The following is a 16712-nucleotide window of genomic DNA, read 5'->3' on the forward strand; positions in this document are numbered from 1 at the left end:
CCAAAAAAAAAAAAAAAAAAAAAACTGCTAAGTGGTAATGTGTGCGGAAATAAGCTTTTCTGATCTGAGCCTAATAAATTCTAAGTGTAATTTTTTTGTTTTTTGGGGGTTTTTTGGTGAGTTTAGGTAGACACTACCATTTAAATACATTTATGTATGTATCAAAACAGACTTAAATTATGAATTCAAGGACAGGAAATTGATGGATCCTACTCTTGTATAAAAAAATGTTAGTGCTTATGGATTCAAGTCATGATGCTTTATTAAGACCTCAAAGGTAGAGGACCATGGCTTAAAGGGAGATAGATCAGGAAATTGTCATGTATCAAATCTTACAAGGTTAAAGGCCAATGCTAGATTAGTACTGCTTAAACTTCTCAAAAGATCCTGTAAATCTGAATTTCTCACATGCTCATGACATCCCCACCCTCTTGACATCCATTGACAGTTTATATTAGTAATAGGGAGAAAAAGTTAATGAAAAGTTTATTTATAAAAGCATGTGATCAAAGTATATGTCATCCTAGCACTTAGCAGGCTTTTGAGGCAGGAGGATGGTCGAGTTGAAGGCCAGTTTGAGGTGCATAAGACCCTGTCTAAAGAGGGCTGGGGGAGCAGTATGTGTTTTCAGTTGCACTTAATATGAACTGGGTCTCTAATGTAGGCTAGACTGAATACTACACTTAACCATAAACATTAGCTGGGTGCTGATAGTCCAGGCCTATACCTAGTTATTTGGGAGACACAGACTCCATTTCCAGTTAGCCAGCAAAAACGAAAGGAGAAGCTCAAGTGGTAGAGTGCCAGCTGTGAGCAAGGAGCTGAGTCAAAAACCTAAGGTCCTGAGCTCAAACCCACTTTTAACATTTAAATATGAACCTCTACATTTTTTGGGGGGTCGGTCATGGCTTGAACTCTGGGCCTGAGCACTGTCCCTGTGCTCTTCAGCTCAAGGTGAGCGCTCTACCGCTTGAGCCACAGTACCACTTCCAGTTTTCTAGTGGTTTATTGGAGATAAGAGTCTCATAGACTTTCCTGCCCAGGCTGGCTTTGAACCGCAATCCTCAGATCTCAGCTTCCTGAGTATCTATGGGTGCCACTGGCACCCAGCTGAACCTCTACATTTTTTTTCCTGGACTTTATAAGAGTTGTGTAATTTTCTAGATGGGAAAACAGACTTGGAGATACTTGTTCACAAAACTCGAAAGGGGTAGAACTAAGATTTGACTAACAGTCTATTGAAAAACAAAACCCAAGCCGGGCGCTGGTGGCTCACGCCTATAATCCTAGCTACTCAGGAGGCTGAGATCTGAGGATCGCGGTTCAAAGCCAGCCCGGGCAGGAGAAACCGTGAGACTCCTATTTCCATAAACTACCAGAAAACCGGAAGTGGTGCTGTAGCTCAAGTAGGTAGAGCGCTCGCCTTGAGCTGAGGGACACCAGGCCCCAGAGTTCAAGCCCTATGACCGACCAAAAAAAAAAAAAACCAGGGCTAGGAAGGTGGCTCAGTGGGAGAGTGCCTGCCTTGCATTCATGAGGCCCTGGGTTCGATTCCTCAGTACCACATAAACAAAAAGAAAAAAGCCGGAAGTGGTGCTGTGGCTCAAGTGGTAGAGTGCTAGCCTTGAGCTAAAGAGCTGAGGGACAGTGCCCAGAGTTCAGGCCCCATGACTGGACCTCCCCCCACCCCCAAAATAAACCAAACTTATAAAAGCAATAGCTTCCAGTAGTGGTAGTTTAAAAAATCAAGACCTTTAATTGACTCTAATCAGTGTTCAGTTCAGTATCAGGAAACTGAAAGTAACTTGTGTTTTTTGCTGTTTCAGGTAATCAGTATTTGTTTTTACCACCAAATCGCTACATTTTCCATGGGGCTGAGGTGTATTCAGACTCTGAAGATGATATCCTATCCTCTAGTTCATGTGGCAGTAACAGTGATAGTGGTACATGCCAGAGTCCAAGTTTAGAAGAACATATGGAAGATGAAAGTGAGATTGAAGAATTCTACAATGGCTTGGAAGATGATGCTGATATCCCAGAGCGAGATGGAGGAGCTGGATTCGGGGTTGATGGAAATGACCAAGAGCCAGTTAATGAAGCTATATCAATGAAACAGGAAGCACCAGATACGAGCTATCCATCAAACAAATCATAATGTAATCGGTCCAGGTACAGGAATTGCTCCACCAGCATTAGGAATTTCAGCATGTCAAAAATGAATGTTTAACTTGTGAACTCAGTAGAGCAAGGAAACCAGAAAGGTGTAATATGTATAGACTGATAAAATAGATCTTTTCCCCATGGGTAATTTTTTTAACCATTATCTGTTCTTGTACACTCAACACTAACACTTTTTAAAGAAAAGGTACTAAGTATCTTTAATCAGCTGTTGGTCAAAACTTTCTTTTAAAGGTTTGTATGATACATCTGTATGTATATATAGTTTTTGGTTTTGCCTAGTGAGTTTAAACATTTAAAAGTTTTCAAAAAGCCATTGGAATGCTAATGTAAAGGGAACAGCTTATCTAGACCAAAGAATGGTATCTTCACTTTTCTTTGTAACATTGAATGGTTTGAAGTCCTTGAACTTTTTGATTTACACACTGGCATCTTCCAAAACTTGTGGCAGCTAACTTTTTTAAGACAAAAAAAAAAATGATACGAAATGTGATGAGAACGAAGTCAGCAATGTGTGGGAAAGCACCTGGTGTAATACTTGGTGCTCAAAAGTATTGTATTTATTATTCAAATGAAAATGGCTTTTGTACTTCCTAAGGACATGTAGTAATGTCTATATTGGCTCATAAAACTAACCTGATAAACAAATAAATGCTTTGGAAATGTTTCAGTTGCTTTAGAAACAATAGTGCCTGCATTGATCCCCTTAGTTCTGAGTGTTTGCCATTGTTGTTTAAATACCTATCACTGTGGTAGAGCTTGCATTGATCCTTTTTCAGAGTATTAAACTGCCAAGGTGTGAATATGCAAAGCCTTTTTGAATCTATAATGGTACTTCTACTGGGGGAGTGTGTAATATTTTGGACTGCTGTTTTTCCATTAACGAGGAGAGCAACAGTTCCCTGATTACAGTTCCAAAGTAATAAGTTATAACTCAGCCAGAAAGTACATGTCTCCTATTGGGAGGACTTGGTGAAATGGAATGAATACCAAACAGCTAGCCTAGTATTATGAAGATGAACATTGATTGTAATAGCAGAATAGTTTATGAAACTAGCTAGCTCTTATAAGGTATCTTTATTTAAAAGCTTAGCCTGCCTTAAATAGAGATAATTTTTCTCAACTGCACAAGCTTCTAGCCTTTTGAAGTTCATACCTGCAAACTTACATAGTAAGTGCTTAACAGACCCATTTTTTTGAGCATTACTCCCAAATTACGAAGTATTCCTATGTTGGTTTAGGTTTAGTATTTATTAAAAAGGGGGTTGAAATTCAGCTGTTCTTTTTGCTTACTACCCAAATAGGACCATTATTGCCAGAGAAAAACTCTTACTGAATGGTCATTTCCATACCTAAAAGACATCTCAAACTGAGTTTATTTGGCTACACTAAAGAATGCAGTATATTTAGTTTTCCATTTGCATGGTGTGTTTGTGCTATAGATGATATTTTAAATTGAAAAATTTGTTTTAAATTATTTTTACAGTGAAGACTGTTTTCAGCTCTTTTATATTGTACATAGTCTTTTATGTAATCTACTGGCATATGTTTTGTAGACTGTTTAATGACTGGATATACTTCCTCCAACTTTTGAAATACAAAACCAGTGTTTTATACTTGTACACTGTTTTAAAGTCTATTAAAACTGTTATTTGACTTTTTTTTCTGTTAACTTGTATAAATTTGTCCAGCTTTTGGGTTTCATCATTCCACATTCAAGTTAAAACAAACAGCTGAATCAGGCCCGGTACCTGCAAACCGACAGCAAGCTCAAATCAAATTACGGTATCAGCAGAGACAAGGAGTAATAGTCCTCTCCCTTGGGAGCCTGTCAAATGACTATAATAACTACTTAAGGTACATACAGCCCGAGCCTCACCTAAGTCACACAGGGGATGACTTGTACAAAAATGAAAAAGCAACAGAAAACATTCAAGAGTCAGGTGTTGGTGATTCATGACTCAGAAGGCTGAGACCTGAGGATCACGGTTCCAAGCCAGTCCAGGCAAAAAAGTCTGTGAGACTCTTCAATAAGCTACTCAGAAAAAAGCCAGAAGTGGTGCTGTGGCCTAAGTGGTAGCGCACTAGCCTTGAACACAAATAGGCTCAGGGATAATATCCATGCCCAAAGTTCAAGCCCCAGGATTGGAAGGGGGCCGAGAGGTAATACAGGTGATTTGCTCAGATTTGAACAAAAGCTTATAATGGAATTGGGGGAGAGCTCAACATTGTTGTACTAAGCCTGGCTAAAGGAAACAGATAAAACTGCCACTACCACAAGTAGATTTCAATTGCTAAAGTACATAAGAACTATAGATGAGCTGGCCAAGAACAAGGATATACTATCCTTGTGAAAATTGCCACTTTGTGCTACACATACTATTACACAAAGACATTCCTAACTAAAGTAGTACAAAAATTCATTTTGATTAATTCTGAGATAGTCTTGTTAAAAAGCTCATGCTAACCTTTGAACTGCTAGTCATCCTTTGCCTCTGGCCCTAGGATTACATGCCTGTGACAAGAAAAATCTGTAATCCTAGAAAAAAATTTACCCCTTTGCTATTACTCAGCTGGGCACAGGTGGCTGAGATCTGAAGATTGGGGTGGTTTGAAGCCAGCCAGGGCTATAGTCTGTGAGCCTCTTCCAATTAACCAGTAAAAACCCAGAAAGTGGCGGAATGCTAATCGAGCAAAAAAGCTCAGGGACAGCAATCAGGACCCAAGTTCAAGCCCCAGGACTGCCCTCCCCCCCAACAACAACAACAAAAAAATCACTGGGATGCTTAATTTGCCTCAAATATCTGGAGGTTCAAGTTTAGCCAACCCAATAACCATAGTTTCTATAATAGCAGACTCAGTATTTTTTCACTTGCAGTATACTCTGATCCACAAAGCAGGAGGGTCTTCTTAAATGGCAAGCCAGGAAATGGTGGCTCATGCCTATAATCCTAGCTATTTAGGAGGCTAAAACCAGGAGGATCACAGTTTGAAGACAATTCAGGCAGACAAAAACTGGTGAGATTCTATTTATATCCAGCAAAAATGTGGACCAAAGGCATGAATTACCACCTGAATTATCAACCTACAAATCAACTGAAAACAATGAGACCTTGAATTCAAACCTTGGTACCAGCACAACACACATACACACAGAGTTGAAATATTTTCACTGGTATTTTTTTGCTGCCATGTAGTCTTGTCATTAATGCTACAATGTTAGTCTATAGTAACTGGGGGAAGAAGAAGTATCACTTACTTCAATAATTAAGCCTTGTATGGTAAGCTATTATGTTCTCATTAAAATACCTGGTTATGGAATTCTCATTTCAAAGTGGCTGCTGTTTCACAGATCAACTTCATACATAACAAAGATTACTAATGAAAAAAAGTCCCTGACACATTTAGGTGTTTTTATTGTCATCTGAAGTATCACCATCCACAAAGCATAGACAGAAATAGTATAACTATATGCATAGAAGAATGCTCCTACAAGGAAAATTACCTTAAATGAAAATGCTATTTTAATGGATTTCTGTAAAATACAACCATGATTCAATAGTTGCTTTAAAAACTACTGAAAAGTACAGGTCAACAATCGCCATCTCCAAGCCCTTGGACTTATCTGCATTTTGGAAGTAAGCTTTTAAGAATATCCTAAACCATTAGTATCACACCAGATGGGTCATAAGTCCATTTAGTGAATATCAGCAATGTCTTCAATAATTCATATTTTGCTACAAAATAAAAAATAAAATTTGAAATTCCAGATATATACCTCTATAAAATGTAAATTTATAAGGGAATGAAGACATAATCCAAAATTTAAAAAACTTTCCCTGAGGTAACCCCCTTCTTAAAGAGTCTTGGAATCTTAGGAGAACCACTGAAAGTTCAAATATTAAACCAATAAATCTTTATTATTCAAACAGTTTTCACGGCATATTTTTATAAATTTAAAAAATAAATATTTGTATTATAGCAGAAAGTCACACGGATTGCATCAACTGACTTGTACAATGTAATGACATGAGATAAACTAAGCATCAGCACCATAAAACTGTTAAAATTCAAGGAAATAGTTCTTAAGCACTGAAAATTTTGACTACATACAACCTGCACCATCAATAGTTTGGAAGCTATAACTCAGTGATTGGTTCTCATAGTGGCCATGTTTCTATTTCTGGCAACTGTAGAGAATGTTCTTCCATTACTAAATAATCAATAAGCTTCCTGATAACCTCCCATCTATGAGTATGTCAGGATTCACAAGAGAACCATAAATTACTTAATATCCCTATCTGTAATTTAGGATTGCACAGATTTGTTCTAGCAAAAATGCAAAGACTGTTTCCACCATGCTTCTTTTTTCCTTTTTATAGAATCTCAGAGTAAAGATTTAAATCATAATTTTTAATCCTTAAATTCAGTTCAGCTCAATTACAACCATATAAACTGTACTGGTATCAGAACATAATAACTATTTTATTACAAAACTTACTATTTACAAAATGGAAAAATAATTAAATGACTATTGCAGGCCGAAGTTAAAGGTTTCTCACCCAGTGATTGAAGAAAAATTAAGCAACATTTCCATGCACTCACACATCAGATCATTTCTGAAATATGCAAACTCTTAAAATTCATGTTAGTAAAACTTTAATGTATTCACAATACTTGTATGTTTATGTGGGAGATGGGAGAATTCCACGGTTCTGTACAGTAAATTTAGTATTAACAGTTTGTGTTGATATTCCTTTAATATTTTTTGGCTTCCATGAGTACTCATAGCACTGGACATTTCACAGGGAAGAATTATAATAGTACCTTTGTCACTTTGCTGAATTCATCACAACCAGAAAAACACAAGTAGTTTAATGCTTTTGCACTAAACTGAATAGTTTCATCTCTGAAGTTATATTAAACTGAAGCCTTCATTGTGATCAATAGCTTGGATCAGTTTAGAGCGTAGAGTTTCTTTTTCTGTGTATTTTGGAAGATCTAGAAGATTAAAACAGGTATGGGAAACCGGGAGATAGTCCTCACCGCCTCCTGTTGACTGGATGACTAGTTTCAGGCTCTTCATACCGAGAATCGGAATGCGATCACTACCTGTCAGAAATACTGCCAACAAGAAAATCATTTAAGAGTGGCAACTAATATTCAGTATAGTCACTGTAGTATAGTCTGACATGAACATCTGCTCTAAGGTAGGAATAATGGAAGACAAATTTTTTGAGACACACATTAATTCGCCTTTGCAAACTACCTCTTAAATGTTAATATCAGCACAAAGAAGTGTCCCACCAAGTCAAACTGCAATTAGAACTCAGATTATTTATTTAGCAAGGTCTCAAACTCCTGCCTGAACTCCTTAGTGCTGGGATTACCATCACCAGGCCTGCCATAAAATTCAGATGTGACAGATAAATGCAAAGACCCAAAAACTGTTTTCCACAGAAACTGCCAAAGTTTTGGTGCTAAAACAAATTTTTAAAAAATGACGACAGAAAATAGCTACATTCCAAAAATCTTAGGGATTCTAAAAAAGATTCTACAATTATAGTTTATATAACATAAATTTGTAAGATCCAAAGCTGTTTTGGAGGCCTACTAAATTTAGTTGGGGAAATATTCTCATATTCAAACACATGCTAATGATACAGATAAGTGCTTTAAAAATTAGCTTAAAAACAGGACTTTGTTGTATATTATATAATCAAATCTACTACTTATTCTATAACAATTAAATTCCTACAAGAAAATATCGAATAGTTAGAAATACTTACACAGAAATTGTTTTTTCTTTTCCAAAGGTAATTCATGGAATACTTCCCAAAAAATTTTTATCGTAGGATGTTCTGCCCAATACTCCCCTTTGTATTCTGTATTCTAAAAACAATATAACATTTCATTAGTATTAAGGAATATTAATTTTGTCTGGTAAACTGGCTTTCTTAGCCTATAAAGCTACCATGGTCTAAGAGTTTGGAACCTGAGTTTGAAACCTGTGGAATGCAGTTTGTTTATGTAGTATTTCCTGGACATTTTGAAATTTAAAGCTCTTAGTTTCCAGAAGAAAAGATGTACAAATGACCACACCTATCTCATCACTTCAAGAACATGATGGGGGGGGGTCAGTATTATCAATATTTGAATGATAACTGAAATTACTAAAATGTTAGAGGAATATTAAAAGTTCAATACAGAATTAGCTATAATCATAAAATTTTCTTTTGCTGTTTTTATGAACAGAGCCAACTGTTTTGTAAACATGTAACTAAATGCTACCTCTATGATAGTCCATTTCCAGAATGGTTCCTCTAAGCCCTCCTGTCCTTGTTAGTCTTCTCCCATGATGAATGGGCCTCAACTGTGTAATCACTATGATTTGTGGATCTGCAGAATGTGTAATTTCTGGAAGATCATAAATAAAACACCTATATGAGCTTTAGCTGCTATTTCATGAAGACACTCATGAAGCCTCTTGGCAACAGCTATGTGGGCAAAGCAAATATCCTCAATCAAGCCTTAGGGGACTGCAGTAGTAACAAACATCTTGACTACACCATCAGAGACCTCAAGCCAAGGATACCTAGCTAAAAGAGCCACTCTTGAATTCTTGGCCCACAAAAATTGTGTGAGACAATGGTATTTTTATGCTACTGAGTAGCAATATACTTCCCTCCAAAATATTTTTCACATAGTGAATCATTTATTGAAATCAACTCAAGCTTGACCTTAACTTTCAATTCTTAGAATCAGAGATGCTTCTAGTATCAGGGTTTTTGGAGAAACTATTCCCTTATGAATTCACCATTTAAATACAACCCTTATCTTCATATATTGACTTATTCAACAATTATGTAATGAGGTTTAGTCCAAGTTTTTGGCACCAGGACAAAGTTTAGAGAACAAAGTCCTCCTTACTTACCTCATGGAATTTTACAGTCCAGCAGGAGGCTTTCCAGATTCAACTGCTAAGGATATCATTAGCCTTATAGACCAATTCACTAAACTCTTACCCTACTTTGTGATCATCACAATTCTATTAAGAGTAATTCAAGACTGTAATGTTCAGCAGTATTCTACAGAACTATGGATGTCCCACAGTTTATTCATCTACTAAAACACAACTGGTTGTTTCCAGTCTTATGCTCAATGGCAGGGATGAGTTTAGTTTTTTTCTTTAAAATCCAGTGCCAGGGATTAAACTCAGTGTACTGAATATTTGAGGAAGATGTTCTAGCACTGAGCCACATACAGCTCTTATGAAAGACTTTTTTTTTTCTTTTTTTTTTTGGGGGGGGGGTCCGGTTGTGGGGCCTGAACTCTGGGCCTGGGCGCTGTCCCTCAGCTCTTCAGCTCAAGGCTAGCACGCTACCACTTGAGCCATAGCACTACTTCGGCTTTTTTTTTTTTTCCTGCTTATGTGGTGCTGAGGAATCGAACCCAGGGCCTCATGCATGCAAGACAAGCACTCTTACCACTGAGCTACCTTCTCAGCCCTTATGAAAGACTTTTTGTGCCAGTTCTGAGTCTAGAACTCAGGGCCTAAGGGTTCTTCCCTGAAGTTTTGTACTCAAAGCTAATAGTCTACAACTTGAGCCACATCTCAACTTTTTGGTGGTTAATTAGAGATAATAGCCTAATGGACTATTCTGATCCTCAGACCTCAGCTTCCTGAATAGCTAGGATTACAGAAGGGAGCCAACAAACACCTTGGTAAATATTTTAATAATTTGAAAGTCTTTACATAAGGATTTTCCTAGGATGGAGGCCAATGAAAAGCCATTTAGTTTTGGCTGGGGATTCCATTCAGCCCAGGTCACATACCACCACTAATATCATCAAATACAATAATACAGTTGAAGCTCATTCAGTATGGAATAAAAAAAGTGTTCATTATAAAAGGACAGTAAATTTCACAAAAAAGGAAAAAAATCACATAAAAAGGCGAGACTTCCATCAATAAGCCATGTGTCTCATAAGCTGCTCACTCTAGCTGAGCTTTCTTGCTCATAGGTGGTAATCTACTACTTAAGCCACATCTGCAGCCTGGCTTCTTTTTCTGGTAAACTGGAGATACAGAGTCTTCAAGACTTCTGCCCATACTGGCCTTAAACTTTGATCCTCCAGGTTTCACCCTTCTGAGCAGCTATGATTATGGAGGTGTAAGCCACCAGTACCCAGCCATATTTTTCTTTTTATTTAATGTCAAACATTTGTTTTCCCCTACCTTTTCCAGTTCCTTCCAATCATAATTTGTATTTCCAATAACCATTGCTTGTAGTTCATTAGGTTGGAAGAGTAGAAGAACTTTTCCTCCACACACCTTATGAAAGCCAGCGTGAAAAGCATCAAATAAGGAAGCTACTGATTTATTGAATATGTAATCCACATAAGCATCAACAAATTCCTGCCTAGAAATAAAAAAAGACGCATGTATAAGTTACAAATCCAGTAGACTTTCGGGTGGCTCTTGCATTTCCTGTTACTTTTCTACAAAACAGAAAAAAAATGGATAGAGTTAAAAGGACAAAGTCATGATAGAGAAACCCATTATTCCTCCCACATTATAGGGAAAAAGTCAGGTATTGGTGGCTCATGTCTAGAATCCTAGTTACTCAGGAGGCTTCAATCTAAGGATCAAGGGTCAAAGCTAGCCCAGGCAAAAAGTCTACAAGACTCTTATCACTAAAACCAGCAAAAGCACCAAGTGTGAGATGGGATGTGCCTCAGTGGTAGAGTGCTTGCCTTGCATGCATGAAGCTCTGGGTTCAATTCCTCAGTACCACCTACACAGAAAAAGCCAAAAATGGCGCTGTGGCTCAAGTGGTAGAGCACTAGCCTTGAGCAAAAGAAGCTGAAGGACAGTGCCTAGGTGCTGACTTCAAGCCCCAGGACTGGCAAAAAAAAAAAAGCCCAAATTGGAAATGTGGTTCAAGTGATGGAGTACCAGCCGTAAGCAAAAATGCCAAGTGAGAGCATGATGCCCTGAATTTAAGACTCACTACCATCACCAAAAAGAAAAAAAAATGGGGAGAAGAGGGAGCCAGCCTATAATCCTAGCTATTTAGTAAGCTAAGATCAAGGATGAAAGTTTGAGACAAGTCAGTACAGATAAATTCTGACTAGTGAAGTGGTGGTGTCAGCCTAACAAGAGTGAAAACCCTGAGTTCAAACCACAGTATAACAACAGTCATCAGGAATTTTCATTTAGTATTTACAATGATTCTTAGGCTATCCCCAATTAGAAACAAATATATATCATTTCCTAATGGGCAGACTGAGACACTGGCTATCAAAATAATTTGTGGGTGTGGCAGTGCTGGGGCTTGAGTCTCATGCTCTCCCTTGTCTTTTTTGCTCAAAGCTGGGGCTCTACCATCTGAGCCATACCTCCAATTCTGGCTTTTTACTGGTTAATTGGTGATCAGTCTCGCAGACTTTTCTGCCTGGGCTGGCTTTATCTGCAGTTCTCAGCCTCCTCAGTAGTTAGGCTTAAAATGAATGAACTAGGGCTGGGAAGGTGGCTCAGTGGTAGAGTGCTTGCCTTGCATGCATGAGGCCCTGGGTTCAATTCCTCAGCACCACATAAGCAAAAAGAAAAAAGCCGGAAGTGGCACTGTGGCTCAAGTGGTAGAGTGCTAGCCTTGAGCTGAAGAGCTGAGGGACAGCGCCCAGGCCCAGAGTTCAGGCCCCATAACCGGACCCCCCCCCAAAAAAAAATTAATGAACTAAGTGAAAATTTTTATTATTCAACTCAGATGTATCACTAAAGACTAGTCTGCTACAAACAGTGGGTAATTTCTTTTTTTTTAAAGGAGCTTTGAGGTTCAGCCATTTTTCCTTAGGTTCCAAGGAATCTAAACAACAATAAAACTTTTTGTGCCTATGCTGGGGCTTGAATTCATCAGGGACTGGACAATGTTCCATAAGCTTCTATGTTAAAAGCTACTGCTTTACCATGTGAACCACAGTTCCACTTCCAGCTTCAGACTTTCCTGCCCAGGCTGGCTTCTAACTGGGATTCTCAGATCTCAGCCTCCTGAATAGCTAGTATATAGATATAAGTCACTGGTACCTGGTAACAAAATGATAAAGAATATGCTAGGCACTGATGGCTCACATCTACTTGATAGGTGAAGACTGAGAGGATCATGGATCTAAGCCAGCACAGGTAAAACTCTGATGAGACCCACCACAACCAACAGTTAGGTACTAGGGCACATGTAAGTTATCCTAGCTATGCAGGAAGGGTAACTAAGATTGATTGCTGGCCTACCCCACAAAAACCAGAGCACAAATGGCTGGAGTTGTAGCTTAAGAGCAGCAGAGCCCCTGTCTAGCAAGGGCAAAACTCTTGAGTTCAAACCCAGTAACTGGGCAACACTGATGAAGAATACTCAAATTGACAACTACTTAAATAATAATTAAACAAAAAACCAGTACTGGCAAAAAGAACTTTAAACAAGAACCATTACTTGCATAGTGTAAGTCAAAAGATTCTCTTTTTTTCTCTAAAGATACAAAAGGAAACTAAAAGGACACGCCCTATACCAAGTAATTAATGAGGGGAAAAACTGATGAAAGGAGACCAATATAAAAATCAATTGGTGGGCTTAAAGAAAAAAGTGGCATATGATAATCCCTTTAGGTGAAACTTTGTTGTACAATTAATAATTTTATAATTTATCCAATTAGAAAGCTGAATTCAGCAAGTGAAGCTGCGGCTCATGTGGTAGAGCACTATCCATAGAGGGGGACAGGGGAGGGGAACAAACTCAAGGATAACACCCAAAGCCCCAGGTCCAGCACACACAAACCAGTTAAACGACAGTGGTAATCAAGTAGAAAACGCCAAATCATTTTACTTGCAAACACATTTTGTCAAATTCTAAAATTGTTTTTCAGCTAAATAATCTATGTAAGTTATTTATTTTGTGCTTCTGGGGGTGAACTCAAGGCCTAGGCACTGAGCTCTTTTTCTTCTCTCAAGATTAGCGTTCTACCATGTGAATCACAGCACCTCCACTGACAGCTTTAGTTTAATAACTGGAGGTAAGAGTTTCAGACTTCCTGCCTGTGCTTGCTTCTACCTCAATCTTCAGCTCTCGGCCTCTTAAGTAGCTAGGATGACCGGCACCTAGCTCATGAACTATTTTTAGGAATCACAGTGAGTTTAACTACAGAAACTTTAAAAGTAGAAAACATCTAAACCATGGCCAAAATGTACAAAACCAAGTGATTTTTTTAAAGAACAGAAGGATCTACATTTTTTAATGTCATTTTAACAGCTTTAATCAAAGACATATTTGCAGTTGAAAATATCAAATAATCCTAATAGCCAACATTAATTGAGCACATACATGTGGTAAGTCCTACGAATCTTAAGATTATTGCTTCACCTAAACCTCAAGAGCCACCAACAAGTAGGTACAACTTGTCAATTCTCCTCAATGTAAGAGACAACCAAGACGTTACTAATTTACTGATGGTTACATAGCAGCCTGCCAGTAGTAGAATTAGAATTACAATTGTTTTGGCCACAGCTGCTAGGCTAGTGTATAAAGAGTTGTTCTTTAAAAAAAGGGATGAATCAAAGCAAAAAGGAATGGGCATGGCTCAAGTGGCAGAGAACCTGCCTACCAAGTGTGAAACCTCAAATAAAAGGTAAATCTTCTAAGTTGTATAAGGGTAGTTGTTAGGGTACTTCCTATTGTTCTAAGAAAAAGAGTTTGTTTTGATTTTTATAAAAGCCAACCTTTCTGATTTCAGCCATTTCTTCAAATTCTATATAGTTTCTAATGGTAAGTTTTCTTTTCAGCCCTGCAACTTTGTTTTGAACTATGAACTAGGCAGCTTCTTGGAGCTCCAGTCCATTTTAAATTGCTGCTTTCTCCAGTTTGCTACCAAGTTACCAATATTTTCTGGCTTCCAAAAGAACATGTCTGCAGTTGTCTCTCCTCACTTCTCACTGTTCTTGGTTTTTTATCATTCCTTTATTGATATCTTAAATAGGATTTCAGAAACCAAGGTGATTTACTTCATCAATGAAAATTCAAAGACTGTTTTATCTAAGTAAAAATGGTTTATGATAGCTTCTTAAATACAGTAGGAAGTACCTATTAAATGTTATTACTCCCACTTACGCTGCTATAGTCCACTTACCGATTTTGTTTGTTAACAGCTGTATCTGCACCATTTAGAACCAGCTCTTTCACTTCTGTTGCACCAAAGTTTTCAACTGTGATCTATTAATTTAATTTAAATGTTTAAAAAAGTCAATGTCAGATGAGTATTTTAATAATCTAAATTCTCCCTTCCCCTTGTTTTTATAAAAATACAATAAATCTGAGACAAAAGTATATAACCAAAAGCTTATTTATGAATTCTGCCCAAAGTCACAATTAGGGATTTTCATCTTCTCTAGTAGATTAATATCCTATCACCATTTTAACTAGAAATTACTGTTTGGTTAGTTAAGCACAGGGAACTAAGCATTGATACAAAACCTTTAGAATGTACCCTCCCCCACAGTATAACCCCTGCTTTCACTATATTGATGTCAGTATAACTTGTGGAGGAGATGGGGAAAAACAAGTCGTTTAAGGATACAGGTGGACCTGTTGCAACAATGAGAAGTACAAGTTGTCATGTCGAAAACGAGCTTTACAACGTTGGTGGGAGGAGGGGGGGGGCTGGGAAGGGATGTGAAGGGTAAACAAAGGAGGAGGCTGCAATGCTTGATAAGAAATGTACGCATTATCCTGCCCATGTAATTGTAACCCCTCTGTACAGTATGTTCACAAAAAAATAAAAATAAAAAAACCCTTTAGAATGTAGAAAAATGTTAAAAGGATATTTTCCTTAGACGAGTTACTGATTTCAAGTATCAGAATGTATTCAATGTAGAACAATTATTCATTTTCCCATGACTACTTCCTCTTATTCCTCTATCTGGATGAATATCACACATTAATTAGATTTCTAAAGATGGTCAGTTTCTTTGAAACTTTGTATTTCTCCTTCAGATCTGGGCAAAGCAGTACATGTCTGTAATCCTAGCACTTGGGAGGTGGAGGCAGAAAGATCATGAATTTGATATTAGCCTCAAGCGGGGTCCTTTCTCAAAAAGCCAACAGCTTGGGGGGGGGGCAAGGGGAGGATGGAAAGGAATGGGAAGGGGAATCAAAGGAGGCGGTTACAATGCTTGGTAAGAAATGTACTCATTATCTTGCCCATGTAATTGTCACCCCTCTGTACAGTATTTTCACAATAAAAATAATAATAATAAAAAAGAAGCCAACAGCTATCAAACAAACAAAATACTATTCCTACCTCTAAATCTTTCTTACTTTATTCCTTCTCTTATTATGAAAATCTAAATAGACTACACAGGAAAGAAAGTTTAATTCCCACTAGAAATAAGTATTGAAGATTGAGGAAGAAATGTCATTTGTAAAGCACCTAGAAGGATTGGTAGGATTCTGGACGATCAGAAAAGGAGATTGCAGGCTGAGCACATCCATTTGACCAGAAGAATGAAAATGCGTAGCAAGCGGCTCTAAATGAGGAAGTAGGTAAATGAAAGAGCCCAGTATAATTTGGTATAAGTGAAGGATACAATAAAAAGTGGAAGAAAACGAAATATGCCTTTGAGGCCTTTTCTAAAGCTTTTATTCTGGAAGCAGTAAAGAGCTAATTTGAGAAAGAAATAGCAGGAAGAAATGTTTAGACTTCAATTGTTCTTGAAGAAAATGTCTACTTCAAGGAGTTTACAAATTTGATGACTATTATATATCAGAATTTAAATGGCTTGGAACTCAATATTTTAGTTAAGCGTGATAATCAATATTCATAAGCTGGGTACCAATTGCTAACACCTGTAATACTAGCTACTCAGGAGGCTGATACCTGAGTATCAAAGTAGTTGGAAGTCAGCCCAGGCAAAAGTCCCTGAGAGTCTTATCTCCAATTAACTACGTGGTAGAGTGCTAGCCTTGAGCAAAAAGAGCTTAGGAATAGTGCTGTCCCCCCGCCCTCAAAAAAGGCTAAAAAAACTTAAATGGACATAAATGAATGCAATGAAAAGGGGAACCAAAATTTTACAGAAAGTATGATAATTGCAAGGAAATTTCTTTTTAATTTTGAAAATTTATTCACTTCAGCTTAAATATAAAATTATTTTTATAGCTCCACTATGTGTCAACTCTTATAAAGACCATTGACTTTATAAACATTTGTAGGCAAATTGGCTTTTGTGTACATGTGTTTGCCAGTCTTGGGGCTTGAACTCAGGGCCTGGATGCTGTCCCTGAGCTTTTTTTCCTCAAGCCTAGCACTGTATCACTTGAACACAGCTCCATTTCTTTTTTTGAATAGTTTATTGGAAATTAGAGTCTCTGGACTGTTGTGCCTGGGCTAGCTTTGAACCATGATCCTCAGATCTCAGTCTCCTCAGTGGCCAGGATTGAGACACAGACATCCAGCTGGTAAATCATTTAAGAGCAGAGTATGATTTTTTTTTG

The 16712-nt window shown here is 37.7% G+C and overlaps 2 protein-coding genes across 6 annotated transcripts in view; one reads left to right on the top strand and one right to left on the bottom strand.

Moving 5' to 3' along the window:
* Sirt1 (sirtuin 1) overlaps positions 1-3853 on the top strand; it is a 33284-nt gene extending 29431 nt beyond the window's left edge. Inside the window, exon 8 of the mRNA XM_013017208.1 lies at positions 1827-3853. Coding sequence (XP_012872662.1) covers positions 1827-2155 — 329 coding nt within the window. The 3' untranslated portion in view covers positions 2156-3853. The remainder of the gene's footprint in view (positions 1-1826) is intronic.
* Positions 3854-6065: 2212 nt separating this feature from the next.
* The window catches only part of Herc4 (HECT and RLD domain containing E3 ubiquitin protein ligase 4), a 111146-nt gene continuing 100499 nt past the window's right edge, over positions 6066-16712 (bottom strand). For 3 of the 5 annotated variants that reach the window (XM_013017158.1, XM_013017155.1, XM_013017154.1), the window contains 4 exons: positions 14353-14435; positions 10418-10601; positions 7968-8070; positions 6066-7302 (listed from right to left, as the gene is read on the bottom strand). In XM_013017158.1, coding sequence (XP_012872612.1) covers positions 7094-7302; positions 7968-8070; positions 10418-10601; positions 14353-14435 — 579 coding nt within the window. In that variant the 3' untranslated portion in view covers positions 6066-7093. The remainder of the gene's footprint in view (positions 7303-7967; positions 8071-10417; positions 10602-14352; positions 14436-16712) is intronic. The other 2 variants (XM_013017156.1, XM_013017157.1) reach the window with 1 other exon arrangement.

This window comes from Dipodomys ordii, unplaced genomic scaffold, assembly GCF_000151885.1.
Source record: "Dipodomys ordii isolate 6190 unplaced genomic scaffold, Dord_2.0 Scaffold34, whole genome shotgun sequence".
Classification (NCBI taxonomy): domain Eukaryota; kingdom Metazoa; phylum Chordata; class Mammalia; order Rodentia; family Heteromyidae; genus Dipodomys; species Dipodomys ordii.